This window comes from Cottoperca gobio, chromosome 11, assembly GCF_900634415.1.
Source record: "Cottoperca gobio chromosome 11, fCotGob3.1, whole genome shotgun sequence".
NCBI classification, from domain to species: Eukaryota; Metazoa; Chordata; class Actinopteri; order Perciformes; family Bovichtidae; genus Cottoperca; species Cottoperca gobio.
Genome location: NC_041365.1, coordinates 12,888,103 through 12,916,029, shown reverse-complemented (window position 1 = coordinate 12,916,029; position 27,927 = coordinate 12,888,103). Strand labels below are relative to the sequence as shown.

At 37.6% G+C, this 27,927-nt stretch overlaps 2 protein-coding genes across 2 annotated transcripts; both read right to left on the bottom strand.

The window, feature by feature from the left end:
* Positions 1–1,103: 1,103 nt before the first annotated feature.
* LOC115015736 (four and a half LIM domains protein 3-like) lies at positions 1,104–20,283 on the bottom strand. Its single transcript, XM_029443269.1, has 6 exons — positions 20,124–20,283; positions 7,717–7,888; positions 6,110–6,284; positions 5,007–5,176; positions 3,819–4,005; positions 1,104–2,155 (listed from the first exon to the last, which is right to left on the bottom strand). Exons 2-6 carry the CDS (start codon positions 7,870–7,872, stop codon positions 2,004–2,006), a joined length of 840 nt encoding a protein of 279 aa, XP_029299129.1. The 5' UTR covers positions 7,873–7,888; positions 20,124–20,283; the 3' UTR covers positions 1,104–2,003.
* A 3,260-nt stretch (positions 20,284–23,543) lies between these two features.
* Positions 23,544–27,689, bottom strand: rragcb (Ras-related GTP binding Cb). Its single transcript, XM_029442525.1, has 7 exons — positions 27,474–27,689; positions 26,750–26,953; positions 26,452–26,651; positions 25,755–25,869; positions 25,523–25,665; positions 25,287–25,435; positions 23,544–24,575 (listed from the first exon to the last, which is right to left on the bottom strand). Exons 1-7 carry the CDS (start codon positions 27,654–27,656, stop codon positions 24,430–24,432), a joined length of 1,140 nt encoding a protein of 379 aa, XP_029298385.1. The 5' UTR covers positions 27,657–27,689; the 3' UTR covers positions 23,544–24,429.
* Between the last annotated feature and the right edge of the window lie 238 nt (positions 27,690–27,927).

Genomic DNA, 27,927 nt, shown 5'->3' with positions numbered 1-27,927 from the left:
TCAAACATATCTCAGAAAGAGTCATGGGAAAAGTTCAAACAAATAACAGCACCACATGGTGCTTTTATTTTTCATCTGGAGTTGATCTTGTGATAAGATTTTAACAGAGTAAAAAGAACATGCTTGTTGCAGCAAGTCAACACTTTTACACAGAGTCATGAATGATAATCAAAAACAGGAAGTCACAGGAATGTATATCACTTCTGGACAGCTATATTTCTCAGTTTATGAGGGAGTACCAGGCGTCTGGAGTGAGAAAAGCGACCATATTTTCACATTAGCACCTGTCAGGGCTGACTCACGTCCATATGTTGTCTTTTTCATATCATGTTCTTACTGTTAACATAGCCTTTTTTTCACTTAATAGACATAACTTAAAGTCCACTTACTAGGCTGTTCTGGAGTTGTGGAACTTTCTGGAATTTCTTTTATTTGTCTACCTACAGTTTTTTAGGTCAAGACTTAATATTTTTCACATTAAAACTGTTGTGCTGCTTCGCACAATAATGTACTCTTATTTCTGTCTAATTAAAATAATGCCCGGACACTTTATAGCTAGCAAGAGCAGGTACACATTATATCACTTAGCAATAAACATAGATATAAAATTGCAGTAAAATAAAATATGCTTGTTGTAAAGATTAACTTCTGTTTCGAAATATAACGAGCTGTTTTGGGTAAATAGAATGACATCATTCTACACATTTCTCCTTGATTCCCTATCGCATATTATAAGAAATGTTTTAGTAGGCCAAGAAAAAAATCTTTAAGACCATAAAAAACAACAATGCAAAAATGAATTTTATGGAAAACTTTTCAACCAGCCCGTCTTACACCATCTTAGTTTTCTGTTCCCTCCTCCCGACATAGACACTAGCCTGGCATGGCCTCCATATAAACACAATCAGAGCAGATCAGAACAGAGGTTCTGAACTGTAAATATTTATGTAGATTATGTAAGTAATAGTAAGGGAAAGTCTGCACGGGACTACTCACAGAAAGCCATCTTTGGGAAATGGGTTTTCAAATGAACTTTCTCACTGATTTCTCTTTTCTTTTTTAGTAAAGAGAATGTGAAGCCAGTGTAAGACAGTATAATGTTTTTATAAAATGTTTTATTAAGTATCAGTAGAAGGAATATTTAGCTTCAGCTCCTTGACACATCTTACACAAAGATTGTGTGTGGCTCGATCATTTGTTTCTTAGTGAGAGAGGAAAACACATTTCAACATTTGACTCTGAACACTTGTGTGTACAGAGAGAAACCTTTGAAATAGATAGCGTCATTAAACAGAAGACTACCTTTGCAAAAACATTGCCATTACTGAGTGTGTTGTAGAAAGAATAAGCACAACTGTGTGCAGCTGGAAGCCAAAGCTGAAGGGTAAACGGACCCCTACTGCATTATGAGATGTTCACATAGACAAATACGCCATTTAATATTTAATTTATACACAACACTTTGTTTTTTTACATTTATTATTATTGCATGTACGGCAGTAAACATTGTTTTAAGCTGAAAATAAAACTAAATATATATGTTTTTTCGCAACAGATCATTTTCAACAAATACGTTTACATACATCAAGTAGTGGGAGAAGAAGAAGGGCAGTTTTATAAATTGTAATATTCTTTAAGAAGTAGAAAAACAAGTATAGGTCGTAACATTCAAATTTTGGTTGCGTCTAGCAGTCATGAAAAGAAGTTTACATATATGTTTTTTATATTTAGTTTAGTCTTTGATGTGCGAAATATAAAATAAAGAAAAACAAAGTCATACACGTACATCTCAGGACATTTCTGCAGAATTTATACAAACATTTGTGCTAAAGGCTGACGAGAGTTTTGAGCTGTAAATACTGAGCTTTGGATCAGCGTTACACTGTGAGTGAATTACTAATATTGCAGTGTTCATGTGCACGGCTGAGGTGTAGAAGTTTTTGTTGCGGGTGTCTGCAGTGTTTGATATTTGCTGCAGGTGTTGCAGGTGTGGTTAGTGGCGGTCAGTCGTCGTTGTTGCAGTCTGTACACAGAATCTGGTCACGGTCGGGGAAGAAGCCGGAGCCCACCAGCGACACGGAGCAGCGTGAACACTTAAAGCACGGCTGGTGCCACTGCCGGTCCTCAAAAGAAACGTACTTCCCATCTCCAAACCCTGAGACACACAAATACAACACATGAGCAACTAATGAAGGAATGTTTTACTGGGGGTGGAGAATTTAATAACAGCCTTGCAGCATTGCGGAAATAACATAAATGAATTCAAGATAACATCAGCAGTTGGCAGAAACAATAAGAAAGCACTGCCAGTTCTGGCAACCTGCTGGTACTCCAGCTCATAGCTGTGGTCAGAAACATCTAATTAAAGTTCTCATTTTAACTCATGTAAAGTTTCTATGCCAACACTAGAAAGAGCTGAGATAAAGATAATGGATCTTGTGTTACCTGCATTGCTGCGTTGTGTTTTCTTTAATGTTCTTATTCCTCTTAAAGCCATGTGTAGAAATTGTTATTATTGTTATTATGTTTTTTAGTAAGAAAATGAGACAATCCTGGTTCCTTCTGTGGTTCGTTTTCAGGATGCTTGTCTACAAAAGCCTCTCTAGAGCTTTATAGTGAGTTTCAGCTCATTGTTTAGCTGTTTGAGTCACTCTCACAGCTCTCATAGTGTTTTTAAGACGCACAAGGCAGCTGTTTTCAGATACTAAACTATACAAATCCACTGGACGCTACCTGCTCAGCATCAAACAGCAGACAGATGCAGTTAGAGACCATATCTGGTGAACATAGTGGAGCGTTCAGCAGCTAAAGGGACAGATATTTCCCTCAGGTGTCGGTAGAGACCGAAAACAGAGCTTAAAGAGAGTGAATATTACACTGAAACAGGTTTAAAGTTCATGAAAACCAAAGGTTTTGTTTGTGGCAGGGTCCGCCATTCCTGAGTGGGATTCAAATTGTCTTCATACACATGAAGGATTCACAGGACATGTTACAGCATGTTATTCAGCCTTGCTTACTACTTTTATATTTTGATATCAGCCTCACTGTTTATTGTTCCTTCTCCTAGCCAAGTATCAAACCTGTATTAAGCTACTGCTAATAACTCAAAGTATCCACATACAACGGTTCGTGTGATATCTTCTGAAATGTTTTTTTGTTATATTTCATGCGTTTTTCTGAGAATGTCCAGCGACACGAGCGATCGGTGCACCTATGCAAACCCCTGCACAAAACTATTTGATTAGGTTTAGGAAAAGCTTGTTGTTCGGGCTCATATAACCACCAAAGTATGAAAGTTACAAACAAACAGCAGTCTTCTGGGTAAAAGTCCACCCTGCCCTGCTCCCCTTAGTTGCTCTTTACACTATGTCACCTGTCCTGGCTCACGATTGTTTTGGTAACACACTTAACATTCTTTGGTTACATTGATTATGTGGGATATAATAGCATTACCTTTCGTAGGTATAAGTACAAACAGTGTGTGAGAACACCTGAGCGTTCTCTACTTCTGCTTGTTCACAATAAAAGCTGGCGAAACACAGCACAGGGTGGCTGGTGAAGTTATTTCTTCAAAAAGAGGATACAGGCTGACGTTCAAACCACAGACAAAGGATCTGAGCCAAGATTTAAAACCTGACTCACTTACTGCCTTCACCTGTTTGTTCAAGATCATTCTTTTGTTATTGATAGCAGATCATCAGGACAGACAAGACTCACAGGGAGAAAAAGGGAGATGATAAACAACAGCAGACAGAAATAAGCCAGGGATATTGTGTGTTGACCAACAGCAACATGGGTGTCCCGTACGCTACACTGACCTGTGATAGCCGTGTTGCAGCCGGCACACTTTTTGGCGTACAGGCTGCTGAAACACTTCACACAGTACGGACTTTCCCCCTGCGAGGTGAAGGGTTGGCCAGCCAGTGGAGCTTTGCAGCCCGTGCAGAGAAAACACTCTTTGTGCCACACCTCGTCCTTGTAGGTCACCCCTCCTTTAGTCAGAGCCTGCGGGACACGAACACAAACTGCTTCAGTAAAATGTGACAATTTAAGAGATTTCTTTTATATACCTGCCGTTTTTATGTTGTTACTGCTGTGATGTCTCTGGTGGCTTTTCTTTGGAAGCTTCTACTAATAAAGTTGGAGTTACTGCTCATGCCTACTACTCAGTTCTTCTTGGACAATTTGTCACATGTGTACTCTATAATCTATTGTATTCTCTAATCTGACACCAGGATGTTTAAAACAGAATGCTACATTTTTATAAATATTAGTTTTATATTCCAGAATAAAACCAGAACTGGCCAGTGTTCCTGAAAACAAATGTGGTAAATTTTTCATTTTGTAAAAGAGCTCCCAAACCCTTCAAACGTTTAAAAAGAGAAGAAAGTATTCAGTCCATTTATCTAAATTATTGCGTCTGATTCAATGTTGGTCTGTCATCTGACCATCACCTCTTTCTGCGTTGCTTTGTCGTCCTGCATTCAAGTAATTTAAAACAGCTTTTATAATCAATCTTAGCCGACTTGTAATGCTTTGCTCCGTTCATTTCACAAGTCAGTTCTCTTTATTTTGAGTATTTCTTCATTCATTCATGTTTCTTTAAAGTGTTTACGGGGCTCCACTTTGTTACATTCTGGCTTCTTCACCTGTCCTGTCACATTTTTCTATTCTCTTTTCTGAAACGAATTGTTGATTATTCAAAAAGTGGATCGACATAATTAATAAATCATCAAAAGTAATTTAGCTGAACACAGTCTCTGGTTCTAGCTTCTCAACTGTGAAGACTTTCTGATTTTCTGGGTTTTATAACGTTGTAAATTGTAATCATATCGACTAAATAATCACAACAGTGTCATAGTTTCTATTTTTTATTATATTCCTCTTAATATTTATTTTTTACTGTTTTTATTTCTGTTGTTGCAACAACTGAATTTCCCTGCTTATCTTATCTTAAATGTTTCATTGGAAAAGTTCTCAACAGATTTATCAGGGTCCTGTTTCACCTTTTTGCAGTGGCTGCACTGAGGAGCCACCCTGCCCTCGTAGCACTGCACACAGTAGTAGTTGTTGTTGTCTGGGATGAAGGCCTCGGCACCGATCGGCTTCTCGCAGCCGTGACACATGAAACAGTCCTCGTGCCACGTGGAGCCGCCGTACTCCAACAGCTTCGACCCTGTCAGAGGAGGAGATGGAAATTGAGATGTTTGTTATTGTTTGTTGATATCTTCCCTGACATTTGTAAACCCTTGTGTGTCACTTTGGCATTCCTTTGATCTCCGCCCAACTGTGCTGTAACTACGTGCTGGAATGAAATCGGACAGCAGTTTGTCACACTCAGAAGAGCAAAACTGATGATTCAGTGAAACGGCTGAACCTGTTTTTACACAGCCCTCCTGCACCGTGCAATTACTTTAGCTTATCTTGCATCAAAACAATCTGACAAGCTGTAACAAAGCAGTGCTCTGTAGCTGGCGTCCTAACACGGCTTTTTATTGATTTTACAGTGTTAACCATTTCATAAGTGGCTGTTTTCATTGCTCAGAAACACTTGCTTCACTGCAGAGGTTTATAAAAGTTAGGAGTCAGTCATGCCTCATGAGTTCCTTTAATCACAGTCCTTGTTTTTTTTACGACTTTTAAGTCCCGAACTGCAGCCCAAAGGCATGACGGTGTTTTAAACTTGAACTTGGCTGCACCTTTAATAAAACTGGAGAGAGGGCAGCAGCTTTTAAAGGCATTCCAGGCTGAGCAGAATCTGAAGGAAATGACTGCTGAGTTCAGAAAAGAACTGGTGGGTTCTGATATCCCACACTACCCACAGGCCCGGGTAATGTTCAGTCATCCGACACTACTGCTACACTCGTGTCGTCACAGCGGTCGAGGATTGAAAAACCCTGCTGGGAGATATTTGCAGCCAAGCAAGGAAGCAATCATCCTGTCACATCTAAGCTGTCACACCCCAGATAAAAAAAACCTTGTTAGCTTCTTTATCCATGCATAGACAGGGTGTGAACTTTCAGACTGTTTGAGCGATTACTCAAGGATCTGTCCCCGAGGAGGTTTGTAAACCTGGTGTTAGAGGAATAAAAGTCTTTATTGTCGCTACCTGGCATGACTGTCTTGTCGCAGGACACACACTTGGAGGAATATTCGTTGCAGTAGCAGTCACTGCACACCAGCGCGTCCTCCTGGCTGGTGAAGGGCTCGTCTGCCAGAGAGCGGTCGCAGCGGAAACAACGGAAACAGTGCGAGTGGTAATGTCTGTCTTCATAGAAGAGCTCCTGGAGGAGGAGGAGGAGGAGGAGGAGGAGGAGAGTCAAATTGAGCAACCAGTAAAACCATTCACGATTAAAATGTAATAAAAACATTGTTCAAATTCTATTTCGTCCCTTTGAAAGGGCAAGTACATTTCTAAAATACCTTGCAGTCGATACTTTGTTTGTCAAATTAAGACATCAGGGTAAGAGACATGCAATATAATTTGAGAGTGGAATGGAAATCTCAAATTTAATCATCTGGCTGACTGGATGAAACAAACAAGAATAACAAGCTGGAACCGCAGGCCACTCTTTTAGGTCTTTAGTATAGGAACCAATGAACTTTGGGTGAAAACCACAGACGTTTATTTGTTTAATATTTTATTTATTTATTAATTGTAGAGAAGTCAGATATTGAGAGACTGAGTCGTGTATTGTTGGTTTTGGTCTTCTTATGGCATTTGTTGATAATACTCAAATATGAAAGAACGGCAACTTTATCCTTTAACAATAAATAATATGGGAACTCAGACATTTTACCCTAAACTGTAAGTTCATAAAAAACACTTGATATGTTTTTGTTCCTCACAGGGAGATTCCCTATTTGCTGGCTACCATCTGCTTGGAGTTCAGAGGTCACGCTCAACCACAGGACTCAGTTCCCTGTTTTGGATGTTTTCCCACATGGGGGTCTAAACCCTAAAGTTTCCTACTTTCCACGACACCCCGCTGTCCTCCAAGCAGAAGAGGACTTGACAGAAGAGTTGAGCACGAGAGAAGTTTTTGTGCATTGCCTTTTCTTCATTGTTATTTTCTTTTTTCTTTTTTTCTTTAAATCAGTATAACCCACTTTGTGATTTTATTTTTCATCCAACAGCTGCTTGTGTTCCAGTTCATCTGCAGTTCAAGAGAGCTCTGTGATAAATGGCCCTATTAAACGGTGGGTGAAAAACTTATTTTTGAGGCGTGGAGTTTCACAGTAAAAGCAACAACTAAAGCAGAGCGACGATGAAGGATGAAGGATTAATGTTGTTATGTCTTGTGCGGAGGAGGCATGGCCAAAGCAAGCAGGAGCGTAATTTACTGCCAGTCCCTCACAGGGAGCCCATAATTCACAGGACAATGACGGCCTCATGGCGTCTGTGGGTGTTTCTTTCGGGACAGTATTTTTTAATTTCCACTAACTAACCAATTTAATGGTGATGATATTATAATTTAACTTTATTTGTAAATCAAATTTATCAAATCATCTCATATATTGCATTTAAATATTCATCTGTAACTAGTAGTTTTCAAATAAATGTAGTGGAGTAAAAAATACAATACTATGTTCTGAATTGTGGAGGAGTAGAAATATAAAGTAGTAGCAAAAAAAGTACAAATACTTCAAGATTGTACTTAAGTACAGTCGTTCAGTAAATCTACATACTTCCACCCGTGTACAAGGAGAGCTTACCTTGGCATTATGGCCGATGACTTCTTTACATTCCTGGCAGGTGTTGGCGTACAGGCGGTCGTAGCATGGTATGCAGTGAGGCTTGTCCTCCACCTGGATGTATTTGCGTCCGCACAGGGACTCGTTGCAGGTTTTGCAGTCTAAGCGGTCACTCATGATGTCTTTCTTCTGGCTGAGAGAATTCACAGGCACAGTTTAGCATTTGCTATCAGAAAAAAGACAGCGCAGGAAGGAGATTAGTAAAACAGAGAGAAAGCAGGAAGAAGGGAGGTGGACAGTTTTTGGATATACAACTGGGAAATAAAGACCAACAGGAGAGACAAAGATGGGAGTAAAAGAACAAATATTTTTAAAGCACTATGGAGTGATCAAAGAGGCTTTGACAGTGTTAAAAAGATCCTAGATAACTAAACACACACTAAAGGCACAGGGTACTACAGGACATCTAACATTAAAAGCTGTTGTAAAGAAAGTTAGTTTTTGAGTCTTGAACATACGTAGATCATTTTGGATGTACTGAAGTTTATTTAGGATTTGTACCATAAAGAGTGATATTGCAGTAATTGAGTCTAGATGTGATGAAAGCAAGGACAAAGTTTCAGGCAAAGTTTCAGGCGGAGTAAATTTATGTTTGTGGAGAAAGGCTGCATTTGATAATGAGATTTAAGTGGTGCTCCAAAAGAGAGTCTGCTATTTAAAATCTCTGACCAGTGATGATCAGATTAGATTTATCACTTTTAGTTTGAAAAGTGGGCTCACATGCACTAATACATTTTAACTGTGCAGTTGGTCAGGGAGGAGTTAGTTGCAGTATTTAGTGGAGATGTAGAGCAAAACATCATCAACGTAAAGGTGGAAGTGGATACCATGAAGAGGGAATGCTGATGACAAAGGTGAGCCTGTAAGGCAATGAACAGGAGAGGATCAAGCATTGCACCCTGTGGGACGCCTCGGCCTGGGCATACTATGAGACAATGAGCCCTTGGACACAGACGTGCAAAAGGCCCCACCACTTCTCCTAGGCAGGTAAGACACACAGAATTTATAGTTGTTTAGCTTCTTTTTGCTGTTGTTTTGTGACTCTTTGTAGTTGTTACACATTTTTGTGGTTGTTTTGTGTCTCTTTGTAGTCATTTTAAGTCTCTTTGTAGAGGCTTTGTGTCTCTTTATTGTTGCTTTGCACCTTTTGATAGTCACTGTGAGTCTCTTTGTGTCTCTTTGCAGCTGTTTTGCATCTCTTTGTAGTTGTTTTGGTCTCTCTGTGGTCATTTTGACACTCTTCTTGGTTAGTATGTGTCTCTTTGAGTGACATTTTTTAGGTGAAGGACAGGGGGCCCCTGTCACTTTCGGCCCCTGGGACTGTGCCTGGTAAGTCCTTTCAGTAATCTATCCATATACCTTGGGACTAATAAGTGGTGGTGGAGGAGGTGTATATTTTGGATTCTGGATATTTGTTTATTGATATTTTATATTTGCATCCTGTGTACTGCTGCACAACAATGTTCCTCCCTTAAATAAAGTTCTATTAATCTTGAGGAAGAATTGTGTGTTTGATTATGTCAAAAGCAGTCTGTGAGGAGGAGGTTGGTGGTGACTTTTAAAAACTGGTGAATCCTATTTAAATGAACCTTCAACGTTTAAGAAAGGGAGGTGGTTTACCAAAAGACATTATACTGCGGGTGAACAGTTAAATATTGCTCAAAAATGTTCCACATCCAGAAAGCATTTCTTGCAAGCAGAGAAATCTGAATGAACACTTTAACTCAGAGTTGATTTATTGTAAATCAGTGTTGTAATGATATAACAGTTTCTCCTGTTTCATCATTACCCACTAATAATTCAAAGTTATTAATGTCTGCCTCTCCCTCCCCCTCATTCTTGTACAAAACCCCCTGCGGCGGTTTGGCATTGAGAAGGAACTAAACAATATTAATTGTTAGGAGCTGAACTGAAACAGCGTTCTCTATTTCAAAGGATCTCTTGAGGGCTTGTTCATCTTTTTTGGCCAGCGTTTAAGGGGCTCGATAAATCTAGTTTATTCTTTTTGTCTCTCTAAAATGCAGAACTTTCCCTTGTTATCAGTAATAAAATAAGAAATGCCGTTAAGATATTTTATTCCTGCAACTTTATCTTTTTGTTTTGCCCAAAGTAGTTATTGTGATCTTGACCATATACAATATAATATAGTATTCTATGACAACTGTGAACATTTCATAGGGATGATTACTTCTTTACTTTTTACCCCATCACTTTACATAGAGTCATTTAGAGATCGTACTTCTTAATTGTATCATATTAAGATCGTGTCTTTTTGTTTCAGAGAACTAGTTATTTGACACTTAACTTCAAACCAATACAACATCTCCCAGGATAATTTACTCCAAAAGCATGACTTTGACACATTTTTAACTGGACAGCTGCTCAAAGAAATATTTTATAAGGGTTGATTATGTCCCAAATCTCAAGTGCCTCATTATGGCGCTTCTTGTTTTTTGTTTTTGATGCTTGTGTGAGTGCATGAGACGAAACACAATCCCACTGAGGAAACAGGATTTATCTCCAAAGATTACTCCAGTTTAACTCCAAACACGTCTTTCTCATCATTTTGACACTGAAGACGCTTCAAGATCAAGGCAGGAAAAGAGAAAGATGGAAAGTAGGGTCTAAAAGACAAGACAATACACAAAAACATCACATTCTTGACAATACACAATATCAACAAAACCAAATGGAAATAAAACTATTAGAAAGTCTCTCGCTTTCATTATGTAACCTCAACAGTACATGATTAAATCAAATAGTAGAATACATATATAAAAGTATCTGTAACTGCACAATACTAAGTCTACCGTTTGAAATGAACTAAGTTAGCAAATATAATCAACCTTCACATACAGAGTATCTTATGTAGCCTAAACATATTTTTTTACTTTGACACTAATGTGAACCGGGGGCCGTAGTCCGTGTAACGTTATGTTAGCTTGTTTATTGACGAAAAAAAGTGATAGAAATTAGAAAACGACCCGCATATTCGTCTCGTCTTCCCGTTGGCGGCGCAGGAGAGCAGCCCGACGGGGAAGAACATCGCTGTACTATTCACAACCGAGTCAGACAGCTGTACTTCTTCTCCCTCTGTACTGAGGACAGACTGGAGCTACACTGACTCACTATCACCTCTAGAGGAACAAGTGGTATTACAGACTGGACGGAGCGCAGCTGGTCAGTTAGACTTCTGATTTCAGCAGATCTCTCTGCAACACAACACATAGACGTCTGTGACATAACGTCAACACCGTTACCTCTTTATATTCTGTTGATAATGTCAGTTCATAGTTTTAATATTTTAAGTTTAAATTCTGGCATATCTTACACATTGAACTTTAAATACATTGAGGCTCTAAGCACCAGTTTAAGAGGCTTCCTTAAATAAATGACTTGACTGAGCGCTTGTGGAGCAGAGGAAGGACTGTTGGAAAAAAGGCTGAGCACACTGACAATAACATCATCACACCATTATTACTGAATACGGTGAGGCATTAGCAGGGGATGTCACCCCATGTTCTGCAGCAGCAAAGGGAAATGAAGGAGGAAATGAAGTGTGGGAGGTTAAAATACCCTCCTGTTAAGACAGGGCAGGCATGGCTCAGAGAGATATATACAGTGTGGATGAAGATTATGGATAAGGTCTGTAGAGTTTGGGTATATGTTCATGCTCAGGATCACAACGTCTGGAACATTTACAAGGGCAGACACTTGAATATTTCACTTGGAAACAGTAATTGTTTATAATTTTTTCCCCCCTATTTTGGTCACAGTGTGGATTTGACATGTTTTTATAATGTCAGAAAAGAGGAGGTGGGTTCAACAAAGTGCAGCCGAGAAATCGTGTGGCTTTGAAATCTCCCTGAGGGATCGAGGACTGAGCCCTACCCCCCCCCCCCCGGAAGACGTCACCTAAACAATGAGACCCAGAGTTCAGCGCAAACTAATGAAGGCCACTTTTCTTCTCAGAAACACAATGTTGGTGGTTTGCTATGAAGCTGGTAAGAATTAAAAATCCCTTAAGATGAAAGTTTCCCGCTCCCCCACATTTACAGGTACTGCGCTTCATGTTTGGTAACTGGCGGTGGAAAATAAATAAGTATATTTACTCAAGTACTGGATTTTTGTACAATTTTGAGGTACTTGTACTTTAAAGGAGTATTTTACTACTACATTTCAGAGGGAAATATTCAATCAGCTTTTCAAATTCAGATTTTTTCACAGATACACATGAAGAGTGTGACGATAAGAGCAACGTTTTAGATAATAGTTAAGTCATTTTAATACAAAAACACACATTTTCCATTTAATGATTAAATCATTTTAATGTATTTAAAAAAAGAATTTCAGGTTCACACTGGTTTTACAAACCAAGCAATTGATCAATTAATGAAGAAAATAATCATTAGGAGTTTATTATTAGTTCAAAATGAGCTCCACCTCAAGTGAAATGCAGCTTTAATATTAATGAATTAGCAATAATGATCTAATGATATACTATATAAAAGTAAAACAGTCACAAGGGACATTTTATCTTCATTGACTACATTTACTTTCAATACTTTAGGTATATTTTTTTCTGATTATACTTACATACTTTTACTGCAGGGACATTTTAAATGCAGGACTTTTACTTGTAGTGGAGTATTTTCACGTTGTAGTTTTAGCACTTAGTTAAGGGATCTGAATATATAATCCTCCACCGTCGTAACCTCCAAGTATTTGCATCTGGTCTGCTTAAAGTGCAATTTACATTCCTCATGTCTGACTGCTATCAAACATTTAGTTTCTAATAACCAATGATTCAGCAATTTCAGATAAACAAAAAATATATAAACACAGTCTGCTCTCGGTCATGTCCTCCAGTCGATGCCAGAAGCAGGAACTCCCTCTCCTCCACAGCTCGTTTGGAGACTTTTTCTCTCACTGCCATGTTAGCACAACACGATGGACATCCCTCATGCATCCCTCCTCCCTGCTGATAACAGCACTGTTTCCACTTACAGGGCATCAAACTGGGTCAAACAAAACAACGAGGACCAAACTAAACTGAGAGAAAACATCACATCCTCTGTCTGTTTTCTGTCAGATTGCTGTCTGGATGGGAAATCAGTCCAACTTCCCTCATAAAATGTCTAAAGAAGTTCGGGTTTCTATTCTCGTCCGTCCATGTCGACAATGAATGCAATGATAGAACAATGGTTTCCCTTCCGGACATAGTCTTCCCAGTTTTGAGCTTTATGTTTCTCTTCCTGAACCACAACATCTGCAAACACATTCTGAGGTTTCCAGCTGTTTGTCTGTCATCAAATTCTCCTTTAGGCGTCCAATAGAGACACAACAGCATTTACTTTAAGTACATCATTGTTGAAACCAATATTTTATGGTTCCTAATGGACAATATAACTTTATAGTCAACTATGAAATAGACAAATATGGTAAGACTCATAGTTTAGAAACAGTTGGGTGAGAAACTGAGCATTAAGCGTGGTGCAGCATTAGCTTATAGCATAAAGACTAAAAGCTCTGCCCAAAGTCCAAAAAAGGCCTAAAGCTTACTTTTTAAACATATAGTTTTATGACATGCTGTTTCTACATTTCTCTTCGTTAACGTATTAAACTTGTTATTGTGACACTCTTAAAGGGTTAGTTCGTATTCACCAAAGTCACACAATAACACAAACAGACTACTAACTAGCTCCCGTGTTTTGCAAGATAAAATTACTGTTTTTTTCAATGGAGTCTGGTGGCATTGAAGAGAGCATGGATAACTGCTTTAGTTCCCTGTTGGAAAGGGCTGTCTCACGGCAAGGTAAAGCCGTCGAAATATTCCAAATATAGCATACACTTAAACTGATCTAGAGTTTTCTTTCAGTGGGCCTTTCTTTTAGGTGACTATCCACAGCAGTACATTGCTTTACTCCCGTGTTGGTTCTCCTGTCTGTTTCTCCAAACTGCAGGCGTGCCGACCATCATCATGGATAAGTACCTCATACAACCCCACTTCATAAGATCCAAACTATCCCTTTAAGGTCACAAATGACTGCAAATAAACATCTGTTACGAATCTGTTCATCTTCACACCCTCTAGACTGTCTGACATGAATAGACTGAAACACTGACTCACATGTAGTCAGCGCTTTGTTTAGGAGGCATTCACTTTACTCTACAGGTGTCCTCTTGGATCACACCCAAGAATACTTGTCGCCCCTGTTCTCCTCCTCAACACGAGACATTAAACCAAACACTCATCCATCCTGTCTAAGTGCTCTCTCTCTCTCTCTCTCTCTCTCTCTCTCTCTCTCTCTCTCTCTCTCTCTCTCTCTCTCTCTCTCTAGTAGCACGGCAGCTGAAACTATTTAAGACCACAATTCACCTTGATGAGAGGACATGTGGAATTCTTCTCCTGATGCAGTGTCTGTCCCGGTGAAAGATTTACAGGAGTGTCTTTGGCTCTGAGCGCTTTGTAGTGGCGGCCAAATGGCAACTGTCTCCCAGGCCTCCTGCCTCATGTCCCTTCATGGCTCGCTGCTGTTGTTTTACTCCTCAACAACCTGCACAATTTCTTACGACCGTAGCCAGAAACTCTGCATGAGAGGCGCTGCTGCTGGGTGTTAGTTTATTTTACCCCATGAAGGAATTTAGACTTCATGTCTGAAGTTTACAAACCACATTATTCCATGAAGAAAAACCGTTGTCACACGTAATAAAATCCAGTGGAACAAAATATGAAGGTAAGTGTTAAATCTGTCAGAGCCACAAAATACGAACGCATGCATTGTAAAGCAGCCTCAATGCCTTTTTTGGGGGGATAACATTCCCTGTACACACTCCTGGCTTTTTTCATATATCATTGAACTTACAATTACTGTTTTCTCTTTTAATACAACACCTAGTACAGATCTGAGGCGATTTGGGCAGTTAAAATAAGAAAGCGGGTAAGAAAAAGAGGGTTGCTAGTTGTGTGGCTCTATGAATGGAAATGCCAGTGAATCAGTTGGTCCATGACTTTGATCCAGAATGAAATATCTCATCAACTTTTGGATGGATTGTCAAGAAAGTTTGTACAGACATTCAGTGTCCTAACACGATGTATCCTAATGAATTTGGTGATCTTCTGACTTTTCTTCTAGCGCCACCATGAGATAGAGATTTGTGGCTTTGACTGAAATACCTCAACAATTATTGGATGGATTGCGATCAAATTTGGTTCATGCTAACATTTGTAATAAGCACTAAACACAAAGTAAAGCTGAGGTTCAGTTTTGAGGTATTTGGTCAAACAGTGAAAGGTTTCAGAAGCTTTTACTTAAACCTTAAACGTTTTGCCATGTTGCTGTTTAAATTAATTTCTCCCTCAGTACCCCATAATGGCAAGACTGAAGTAATCAGACTCTACGATAAGTGCAGCCTTACAGTGCTGCTATCGTGACTGTAGCTTTAGTTTGTTTTTTTGTAATGCATTAAACTTACAATCGCTGCTTTCTCTTTTGCAGTAACACTCATGTAATACCCCAAACTGTGTGAGCATTCAGTTAGAACAGGAAAGCGTGTAACAAAGTTGGCTTTTTAATTATCGCCCCACTTTTACTGTTTATTCCGCCTGAAATGGATTAGCGTACTTTAACAGCCTCTGAAGCTCAGAACAGTCGTCATATTGTGCGACTTCCCTGGGTTGCATAACCTGGATATGGGGAGGTGAATGAGAATATTGACAGCGATACAATACTGTGAGGAAAATGCCAAAGGAGGAGCCCTGCAGCGTGGGAGGGAAAGTGACACCCTCATGGTTACAGCTATAAACTGTTACAGAAAAAATAAATAAAAAAATAAACAAGGCTTGTCTCTTATGGCTGTCAGATGACTGCACTGCCTTTCATCACCAGTACAAAGACGCTCAATGTGGTGCGGCTTCCTGCAGATCACAAGACTAATCTCAGCTGCACGCACACTAATCAACAAGAACACACATTGTACATCTTGATGCGTCTGATTACAGATCTCATCAGGATGGTTTGCTTGTTTTAAACAATGACGTTATTCTGAGATACTGTGCCGGCAGATGTGTAACTTTATTTTGGTTACTTAAACAAAACAAATCGCCTCCTTATAAGGGCAAATCAGAGTCAAAGATTCAACTGTTTAGCAATGTTTAATTTCTATCATGATCATGTCATGAATGTTCAGAAAATCAATAACACATAGCCTGTCATATTAAGCCTATAACATAGGGAATAAAGTGATTTTAAAAATAATGCAAATCACATGACCTTTTTCAGCCGCATGCACACAAATCAACATGAACACACAATGTGCATTTTGTTGTCTCTAAATAAAGATCTCATCAGGATGAATTACTCGCTGAGATACAGAGTTGGCAGATCTGTGAAATGATTCTGGTAAGTAGAATGTGCAAAGAAAGGCGAATTATTCTCAGTTCGGTCAGCTAACTTTCAGCTTCATTTAATTTAACTTAGTGTCATCTTTTCAGAGAAATATGTTCTTTCACTGGAACTATAATATGATGAGTATCACTATAATATATCACTGGATATTAATGACACCTGTAACATGAAGCCTATAACATGAGGGAATAAAGCACCTTTAATATATATATATATATATATATATATATATATATATATATATATATATATACATACAGTACCTGTGTGTGTGTGTGTATATATATGTATATATATACAATTGTCACACACTATAAATGAGTGAGCACAATATCCAGTCAATGCATAAACGTGTTAAACGGTTTAACAGGTTTAAAGACAGAATATGTGTCTGGTTTTGTTTTATGAGTCTCCAGCTGGCTGTTTGTTTATCCAGTGAAACAATGTGGGCAGCAGCTGCAGTTTCACCTCTGCTGCAGTCGACAGAACTGACAAACAGATCTCAGTCAGACAACAAGTAAACAAGTCACCTCCGTGCAAATCACACAGTGACCTGAAGATAGAGGTCATTAGGGAAGAGGTTGGAAGAGGATTACTGAGATACGAAAGAGGACAAAACTAAGCTTTTGGAACTTTTCTCAGATTTCTTTTTAAATACTGCAAAGTTTAACTTCCTCTGGAATCTAAAATGCTAAATACATTATGGCCCATTAATATCTTAATCATTTCTGGCCAAATTTGGAATTTCTATGACAGAAAAACTCATGTATATATTCAATCATTTTAATTTTATTTTATGAAAACCCCAAATTAAAAGGATAAAAATAAAATTGTCAGAGTCCAGTAGAGAATTTGGTTACTAGCTACTCGGGGAAATAGCTGTCAAACTTCTGTTTCTGCTGACCTATTGTGGAAATGCTAACATGGTCATTAGTTTTGAAGGTATTTGGTCAAAAACCAAAGTATTGAATAAATTCATATTTTGGCCTGATGGTGGTACTCGAAGAAAAGTCCAGGATCATTAGGATTCATCCTGTGGGGAACATGAATGTGAGTACAAGTTTCATATCAATGCATTTGTTGAGATATATCAGTGGTGGACCGACTAATAGACTGACTTTACCGTCCAGAGCCGAGTAACAATGTGGCTAAAGATATACGTGAAACGTCTAAATCTTTCTACGAATGACGACAGAATAAAAGTAGAAGATTAAAAAGATTGTAATCAAGTGCAGTCTTGGAGTCTTTTAAAATGAAGTACCGTCATCATTTTTGGCAGTGTAGTTGTTGCACTTGGATTAGACTTGCAGGCGAACGCTGACCGGTACAAATAAACAGTCGGCCTGATCTTAAAATACCAACAACTATCATCCAGAATAAACACACAAGTAAACATATTTTCCCACCAGCTGCCAGCTGGTATTGGACAGTTCAAGTCCTGGGTGTTAATAGTAACAGATGTTTGTTTTCTGACGTGACTCTGTTTCATGTTGGCTGCTGGGTTCATTTAGTACAGAAAGGCAGAGCGTTGGTTTCAGACTCAATCCATTGGCGAGTAATTGTTATCCGGTTGAGAACAAGAAAATGCAAGAACTACTGGTCAAAATCAAACTTTTACAGCTGCAGAAAATACAGAGAGATGATTTGAGAGGTTTGAACAAGATGTAAAGTATCAAAAGGACATTTACTCCAAACTGAAGTGGGAAATGTACTCCATGCAAATGTAGGATGTTTCCTCTGACTTATTAAAGGAGTAGTTAGACATTTGAGGAAATAGGCTCAGCCTATTGCCCAGAGTCAGAGGAGAAGATTATCACGTCTGTACAGTAGAAATGAAGCTACAGCCAGCAGCCAGTTAGCTTAGCTTAGCTGGAAACAGGGGGAAACTAGCCTGTACGTAACAAACGTCACCCACCAGCACCTCTAAGTCACTAAATAACATGTTATATCTTGTTTGTTTAATCCAAACAAAAACAGAAATGGCCATTTTTGGTTTTAGAGGGAGTTGAGGAGTGAGGCCACTGCTCTGTTAAATAGTTTCATGATATAATTATAACACCACAAATGGTATTTTTTACATTTCTGTTTGTGTAGTTTATGGATTAAACATACAATATGGAACATATTCATTCATCACACATTTTTGGCATCTTTTTTGGACTCTGGCTACACATATTGCGCCATATCTTCAAACTAAGCTAGGCTAATCGAAGATGTGATGGAAAAGACGTGAAGATGTGAGTGAGACTTTCTGTCGCATTCTTTTTATGACCTTCAGTCTCTTTGACAATCCAAAAATCCTCTCCATTTTGGACGTGTCTGGCTCGTCTCCAGTGATTGTACACAGGCACAACCTTCTTCGCCCAACGCAAGAATCTCAGAGGAATGTGACTGTGGTCAAAACGTGGCAAACTCTTGTGGTTATGAAGAAGAAGAAGAAGAAGAAGAAGAAGAAGAAGAAGAAGAAGAAGAAGAAGAAGAAGAAGAAGAAGAAGAAGAAGAAGAAGAAGAAGAAGAAGAAGAAGAAGAAGAAGAAAAAGCAAACAAGCATTTTTTTTCATCCGCCCTCTGTTTTCTAAAAAAAGACAAAAGTCAGGAATTCCTGCAGAGCTGCATTGTTTCAATGAATGTATTAATTTCACACAAATGTATTGGAATATGATGGTGGTGTGTAACTGGATGGTGATGGAAACTATGAGCGGGTAGGGGGGAGGGGGGGGGGGAGTTGCTGAGTCTCCACAAGAGAATGTGTAATCTGAAGGCAACATGACATCACTAACTACATGCCTCCATAAAAATAAAATAGAATGATTTATTAAACTTTCTCTAGCAACATTTGAAGTGTTTCGTGCATCCAAGCAAATTCAAGAAACATTAAAGCAAGGGGTTGTTTCCTCAAAGGTCTCCTTGTTCTTCTTCTGCTCATAAATCCTACTTGAAAAAAACGGGACAGGGGGGGGCCGCAGCATTTATTCTCAGTATCAGTTACTCACTTTGGACCCCAGTCAGGCCCCTAACCCCCGCTAACATCCACTGTTTCCTCACGCTAAAGAAAGAACATCCTTTCTGGTCCATCCTGGATTTGGGGGTTAAATAGTTGGCCTGAAAATATATACTTCCTACTAATTAACCCTTTATAATATCTTTATCCTTAAGACATGTTTTACTAAAGCTTTATAGATCAATTATAAATCATTAATAAGCTGTGAAAGATCCCACTGGTGGCAGGTGTTATACAAAAGTTAGTAATATTAATAAATGTTTTTTAATAAGCAATCAAGTCTGCAGTTATACATGTTACTAACACATTAATACATTATTTAAGTTCAGATTCTCTGTAGAGCTGCAACAATTAGTTGACTAATCAATTAGTCGATAGACAGAAAAATAAAAGTTTGAAGATTTTCACTGTTTTAGATCATAATAAAGTGGTTATCTTTGGGTTTTGGACTGACAAAACAAGACATTTAAAGAGATAACCTGAACTTCGAGAAACTTTGATGGATTTTTTTTTACATTTATAAAAGATTAATCGATTAATGTAGAAAAGAATCCGCAGATTAATCGATAATGAGTAAATTGCAGCCCTTGTTCTGTGCAGCAGTTTTCTCAACCTGGCAACCCAAACGTATTGTTATAATTTCATTTAACTGATCTATAAAAGTTTTAGTAAGTTAATTATTGACCATTTGAAAACCCTTCATTAAGGAACCCTCATCAGAGAGAGTGGTGCCGTTAATGTTAAAGCCTCCCTGTGTTAAAATAACTAAAAACGTACATTAAAATGTAATTGATGCTTAATTTATGCACCAAGTGAAAACAGGAGAGGATGTTAGTTCCTTAGAGGAGCAGACATCAGTGCACCAATGCAAACTCACCACAACACACTTTAAATCCACTTATCATCTACTGTTTCACATTACAAAGCTGTACCTATAAATCTTCTTAATGTAAACGTACCTCTCTTTGCGCACCAGCAGCCTCTGGAGATGGTCACAGCAGTCTCTGCAGGATTTTGTCTGCTCGTGCTGCTCTGGTGTATAAAATGACAGATAATTAAATCCTCCGTGAAACTCCTGCGAGCCGCAAGCTGACGGGTTTCCACTGACTGAAGCATCTGGTGCGTAAAAAGCTAACCTTTCCTTTAAACTCCGCCCTCCCCTCTGTCTGTCTCTCCACTCCCTCTGTCTTTCCGGCACCTTGTGAGGAGCTCGAGCTCACAGAAGGTAGACTCACTGTGTGGATGTCATTGAATAGACCTATGGCTTCCAGCTGCTGATGTAAACCACCTTATTATCTTTCTCTAAATGGAAAATCCCTATAATAATCTAGAAGTTATTTAATAAAAGTAATTTGAGGATTTGTTCATCATCATAAGATCTTTTTTTGGGTGATTTTTGTACAGCTGTAATGAAGTTTAATAAAAAAAAGTGTTTAATAGTGTATTTTTCAACAACAAATATGACTTAAGCGTATGTGTATAAATAGTGTATAAACTAATGACTGATAACACAATATAACATAGCTGTCACATATTATACTGTGTTATTACATTACAGTTCATTTAGCTGACGCTGTCCAAAGCGACGTACAGAAAGTGCAAACAATCATGGAGATACAACTCCGAACAGCGTTATAAATATAAAGAAATTAATTATTAATTAACTATTTATACACATATCAAAGTAGGCCTATTTATTAAATTCACATAAAACATTTATTAACCGTTTATACACGTTATAAAGCATTTATTAACCGTTTATACACGTTATAAAGCATTTATTAACTGTTTATACAAGTTATAAGCATTTATTAACCATTTATACACGTTATAAAGCATTTATTAACCATTTATACACGTTATAAAGCATTTATTAACCATTTATACAAGTTATAAAGCATTTATTAACCGTTTATACACGTTATAAAGCATTTATTAACTGTTTATACAAGTTATAAAGCATTTATTAACCGTTTATACACGTTATAAAGCATTTATTAACTGTTTATACACGTTATAAAGCATTTATTAACCGTTTATACACGTTATAAAGCATTTATTAACCGTTTATACACATTACAAAGCATTTATTAACTGTTTATACACGTTATAAAGCATTTATTAACCGTTTATACAAGTTATAAGCATTTATTAACCATTTATACAAGTTATAAAGCATTTATTAACCATTTATACACGTTATAAAGCATTTATTAACCATTTATACACGTTATAAAGCATTTATTAACCATTTATACAAGTTATAAGCATTTATTAAACATTTATACACGTTATAAAGTATTTATTAACGGTTTATACAAGTCATAAGCATTTATTAACCATTTATACACGTTATAAAGCATTTATTAACCGTTTATACACGTTATAAAGCATTTATTAACTGTTTATACAAGTTATAAGCATTTATTAACCGTTTATACAAGTTATAAGCATTTATTGACCGTTAATACAAGTTATAAAGCATTTATTAACCGTTTATACAAGTTATAAAGCATTTATTAACCGTTTATACAAGTTATAAAGCATTTATTAACCGTGTATACAAGTTATAAGCATTTATTGACCGTTTATACACGTTATAAAGCATTTATTAACTGTTTATACAAGTTATAAGCATTTATTAACCGTTAATCTAGTTATAAGCATTTATTGACCATTTATACAAGTTATAAAGCATTTATTAAACGTTTATACACGTTATAAAGCATTTATTAACCGTTTATACACGTTATAAAGCATTTATTAACCGTTTATACAAGTTATAAAGCATTTATTAACCATTTATACAAGTTATAAAGTATTTATTAACCATTTATACACGTTATAAAGTATTTATTAACCGTTTATACAAGTTATAAAGCATTTATTAACCTTTTATACATGTTATAAAGCATTTATTAACCATTTATACAAGTTATAAAGCATTTATTAACCATTTATACACTGTTATAAAGCATTTATTAACCATTTATACAATGTTATAAAGCATTTATTAACCGTTTATACAAGTTATAAAGCATTTATTAACCATTTATACACGTTATAAAGCATTTATTAAGGGTTTATTCATGTTATGAAACTTTCTTTAACTGTTTACACACAAGTACAAATCTAATGCTGAAAATAGAAGTTTAACAAAACAATTCTTAACTCAAAGTCCCCTTATTGGATTTCTTGCAGAGCTTTCAGCCGCATCTTGTGGCTTTCATATTAAATATTATAAATAAATACATATAAACTTCACATTTGATATTTAAAAAAAGATATTTTGTCTGCTTACAACTTAATTATGTGTAAAAGTTATAAACAATATATATTTGCTTATATACCGCTTATGAAGGCTAAACAGGGGAGCTCAAAATACATTTATAATACATAAATATAATTTCTCTTCACAGTTGGGGTGAGGACGCGGAGCAGCAGCTTTAACTCTCCACACTTTCTGTATTGTCTTTCACTCTCAAGTCTAACGTTTCTTCTCAGCTACATGAAATTGTCTGCGGTCAAGAGCAAACTGCAGGGTCCTGGAAAAATAAATAAAAATCAAGATATCATTTTCCCTCTCATTGACCTCCATTTTCCACAGTGGTGAGCAGGAGGTCTGGGGACGATTAGAGGCTTCAGCTGCGGCTCCAAACTGCCACTACCCATTAAGTCAGGATACACTGCATGTGTATATGATGTGAGGCTTTTCCATTGTGTGTGTGTGTGGCCTTTTTAGGATTTTTGCAGGACCTGTTGATGGGCTGTTAGGTCTCAAAGTTCATGGTGGATGATTTGTTGAAAATATTTACGTATTTCAATTAATGCTCAAGCAGGAGAGGGTGAAATTGTCATTCTGAAATGACAAATATTTCCATGTGAATATGCTGCCACCTGCTGTTAAGATCTGTTAGTTGCAACAGTTCAACCTTGAGTGGATGCATGTTGAAAGATTCTACAAATGGGAGAAAACAAGATTTTTTATTATCACATTCTCAGAATTCCTTGCTGTGTATGTCTGATAATAACTTCTATTGTTTTATTATTTTAATATCATATTAATACTCTACTTTACAAACTTTCATGTTCTATCTGTAAAGCTTTTATTTAGTTATTTTATTGTATTATTTAGATTTTTCTGTTGTGAAGCACCCTGTAATTATGTTTTTGAATTGTGCTATACAAATAAAATGCATTATTATTATTAATATCATGAGAGGAAAACATCTTCATTTTAGGTAGTGACAGTAATAAATAATACATTAATATTTAATTTACACCATATCTAATATCAGTTTTCTAAATCTTTCTAGGAATGATGATAAACTCGTAACTATAAAAACTTTCTTGAAATTATGATAAAAGAAACAGTTGAGTTACACTCACCAAAATATGAAACATATTTTATTAAAGAATTATATACAATAATAATAAAAACATCTCTGAAAATATTATTCCACGCTCGCACCGAAAAGCAAAACAAACTGAATCTTTGTGGAGTAAATGTGTTCAAAACGTTCATCACAAGCTTTAAGAAAAAAAAAGTCGACAGTCAGCAGGCGTGTCGTGTTTGTCCGAGTGAAAAGCATGATCCGTTATTTCCAGACTCCATTCCAGACTCCAACATGCAGTTTAATCAAAGCGAGGCTCTAATGGTGAAACTGGCACAGTGCTGGTCTGTGGGGATCCTGAGCAGAGCACATGAGTCATTATCAACAGAAAACACAGCAGAACAAACACTCTGCTGTCTTTTTTTTCATAAAGGGGATTAAATCCACTTCCAGCACTTAATAATTCAAAGTAAAATGAGCAGGAACATGAAAGAAGTTTGGACTGTAAAGTTTTGTTCGCGGAAATACAGTTTGAGCTTGAGTCAATGGAGCTTTTTGCTCATATTAAACACGTTATTCAGGAGTATTTTTATGTTGCAGAGAACACAGAAGTAACTGGCCAAGAAGGTAAACATAGCTGACATACATACTGATAAAGGTGCAGAAAGTAAGAACCATTATTATGTTTTTTTGGCATATGACACCTGTCAATACTGGACAGATATATTTCTGATCGATACATTTTTTAGATCAGATTTAGTCCATTTTCATTACTCTGAGATCAGTTCATCAGCTGATTCACATTCAGTTGCAAACATTAAGGCAACATGTGTGTGACAGGAGTCATGTGTGCTTTCATATAACTTCTCCACATTGTGCGGCCTCGCTGCACTTCAGGTGAACCAAAGAAACCACACACGTCTCCTTCCCTTTAAACAGCACTTCCGTTCAGCGCGCCGGCGTACTTTAGGCCCGTCAGGTTGTTGCTGGATGAGCTGACGTCTTGAGGCAAGTTGCCGACTTCAAACACTTCGTGGATGGCTTTTCGGAAACAATGAAAGTTGTACTCTATCAAACCTGCAAAGAGAACAAATAAGTTATTTGAGCATTTAATGTTAAAGTTAATAAGAGATTTGACACTTTGATATTGACATTAATGTGTAATTAGAGCCGTTTGCTGTTGTTGTAGTTGGTGGTGCAAATTTCAGCTATTTTATACTGTTAATCCATAACAATGGATCATATTTTAAATTAAATATATATAAAATCTTAATTTGTATTAGCAACTATAGCTGTCAAATAATTGCAATGAAGTAAAAAGTACAATATTTTGGAGTTTAAAATGACATACTCAAAGTACAAGTACCTCGATTTTGTACTTAAGTAGGTACTTGAGTAAATTGACTAAATTAGACTCCACCAGTGCAAAGAAAAACATATTTACAGATAAATAACAACACGGTGTCATTTAAAATAAAAGACCATAATGAACGATAGATGCAACATAAATGTAGTGATCACAATCATCTTTTTGTAAAAAGCTCAGTTTTCCTCGTTCACATCAAAACAGCTGGCCTACTTCAAGAAGTCGACTTTTTCGGGTGTGAAAAACGCTGAGTTTTTTTTTTTTAAATGGTTGTAAAAATTGCGAGATGAAACCTAATTTTTAACTTGAGACACTCGAGTTGGCAGCTTCACACTTGATTCCCACATTGAGGACATCCTGTGTAATCAAACCGCTGTCTACTAATGCCAACAGAACTGTTTATACCGTCTAAAACTACTCACCTTTCCTCTCAAAGCTCTCCTCTCTGAGGATGCAGACGAGAGCGAGGAACTTTGTGACCTCTTTCAAATAAAGCACCGTAGTGTTGTTGAGCTTGATGATAGCCAAAGACTCCTTGTCATAGGCACAGCCACTGCCATCCTCCATCAGCCTGCCAAGAAGGAGACAGAAAGTCACCTTTTAAACTAAAAAGGATATGATCGTTGCCAACACTTAAAACAAATATAATTCTTCGCACCCGTAAATGCAGGAGACATCGATGACAACATCTATCATATCACAGCAGAGTTCGTAGGACTGCATGTCCACAGGAGAGCTGTCTGTGGCGATGTAAATCTTGCTAACAACATCAAACAGGAAGGCTTTCTCGATCCCAGAATGCTGTAAAACATGAAGGATGGTAATAAGAGACGGTACAAATACTTAAAAATACTTTGGTCTGCGATTAAACGTAACAAAAATGAACATACAGATATGAAAATGTTCAAAAGGTTCTCCAACGTTGGTAACTGAGGAAGGAGCTTCTGGACGACTTTACTGAAGGCCTCGAATATGGAGTGGTCGTAGATACTGGTTAAGTAGAGGCTGAGGAGGGAAAGTAGAAGAGACAGCGTCAGCAAACAAGTCTCGGCTCTAACACCACACGACTAACGAAGAATACACCAATCCAACCGTACCACTGCTGCGAGACCCGTTAATAAAGGTGCATGCCTGCCTTTATGTGCTGCAATTATGTGAAAATCCCGTTTTTGAAATGCTAAACGCCAACGACTATGGATAGAAGCAGAATGTTTTTTTTAGATAAAAACATGTTGTGAATGTTATAAAATTATTACATCTATCTTTTTTCAAATACATTTTTAATTTTGGACTTTACAACGCTCTGGAGTTATTGGAAAGGTTTGGATCGCACGAGTTAAAAACAAACCTACACAACCACCACTGGAATCTATTAATAGTATAGTATAGTATAATACCAATAATATTAGTGAAACCTAATTTTCTATGCACTAATACCAAATAGACATGCAGAAAATGTCAATGATAGTGTCCAGAAGTAACTTCAATTAACTAGAAATCATCGTCTCGCTACTATTTTAGTAGCGCACATACAACTACCGTCCTGTTAGACGTCTGCAGCTAAATCTTGCAGCTTAAGTATCTGACCTGAGGTGAAGCTTCTCCAGGCTGGCGTCTGCCAGATCATCGTTAGCCCTCTGATGAATGTCCCTTTGTGTTTCTATTTTGTGGTCGTCTGACAGACCGTCTACTTTATGGATGAACACCTCAAAGTTGATGTCTGGATTCACTTTGTAGGCTCTGGATACGGTGAGATGCAACCGCCCGAGAGCCTCGACGTAGTCATCCTAACAAGAAGGAAAAGGTGACGTGTTAATTCCTCTCTCACAGGAAGCCTTTAAAAACCAACAAAGTTCTTCTTCAGTTTAAATTAATGTCATCCCACCTGAGCATCAATGACAAATATCAAAGCGCCCGCTCCCTTGAAGATCATCTCACTGTCGAACGAGGGGTCAAAGAAGTCCACCTGGCCAGGAAAGTCCCAGATCTGGAAGTTGACAAAGGAGGTGCTAGAGATGTCGTCCTTGTAGATTTTGTTGGTGCTCTCGAGGAACAGCGTCTCATTGGGTGACATCTTGTGGAAAACAACCTGGTCAGAGGAGAGGAAGGATTATTGTGAAAGTCAGAGTCGTCATTGTCTTACGTCTATGTTTTGCCTTTTAACTTATCACCCATCAATATTTACTTAATATGATATGTTTTGCACTCTATGCTACTTCTGTCTACTCTGTGTATATAACACTTATTTCATGTCTGTCCATCCTGACAGACGGATCCCTCCTCTGTTGCTGATCCAGGAGATTCTCCATTTTTTCCTGCTTATGGGTGACTTGTGGGATTTATTTATAGGACTTTTGTATTAGTCCTAGCCAGGTGTACCTAGTAAATGACAGTTTGTTTAATCTATAACAATCCATTATGCTTTCTAAATTCATATATTTTGTATGTAAAATCCTAAATTGTGATGATAAGTAACAATAGCGGTCAAATAATTGTAGTGGAAGTTGATTCACACACCGCTGTGTGAAAGTGAAGTTTGAACATTTTCAATACTTATATACACATATTTCAATATGTTCCCCACCCTAATTGGCCTGCCATAAATGTACCTTCTGAATAGATGACTTTCCACTCCGCCTGAGTCCCATCAGCAGTATCCTCGGCTTGTCAGCTGATGTGGAGCAGCTCTCCTCCAGGTCCTGCTCCTCCACCCCGTACCCAAAACTTTTGGGGAACGACCCCACAGCATCGTAACTCCCCGTTAACGCGGGGTCCTCATACTGAATAGACATCCTGTCCTTTACTACCCGGTCTGCCCTCTCTCTATATTTAGTTATACTTTCAGTGTTTTCAAATTTGAGCTAACTGGCAAAATAATCCGGACAGGAATGTTGTTGATGTTCACAACGAACTAGCATGGCAAGCTAATTAGCTAGCAGCTGTCAGCTCGGTGTTTATATGTTAAAACGCCACGTCAGGCCGTCACGTATCCCCACAGGGTTCAAACTAAAAGTTACCAAGACGTTAATTAACCATACTATCGGCACATAATTGATTAATTCA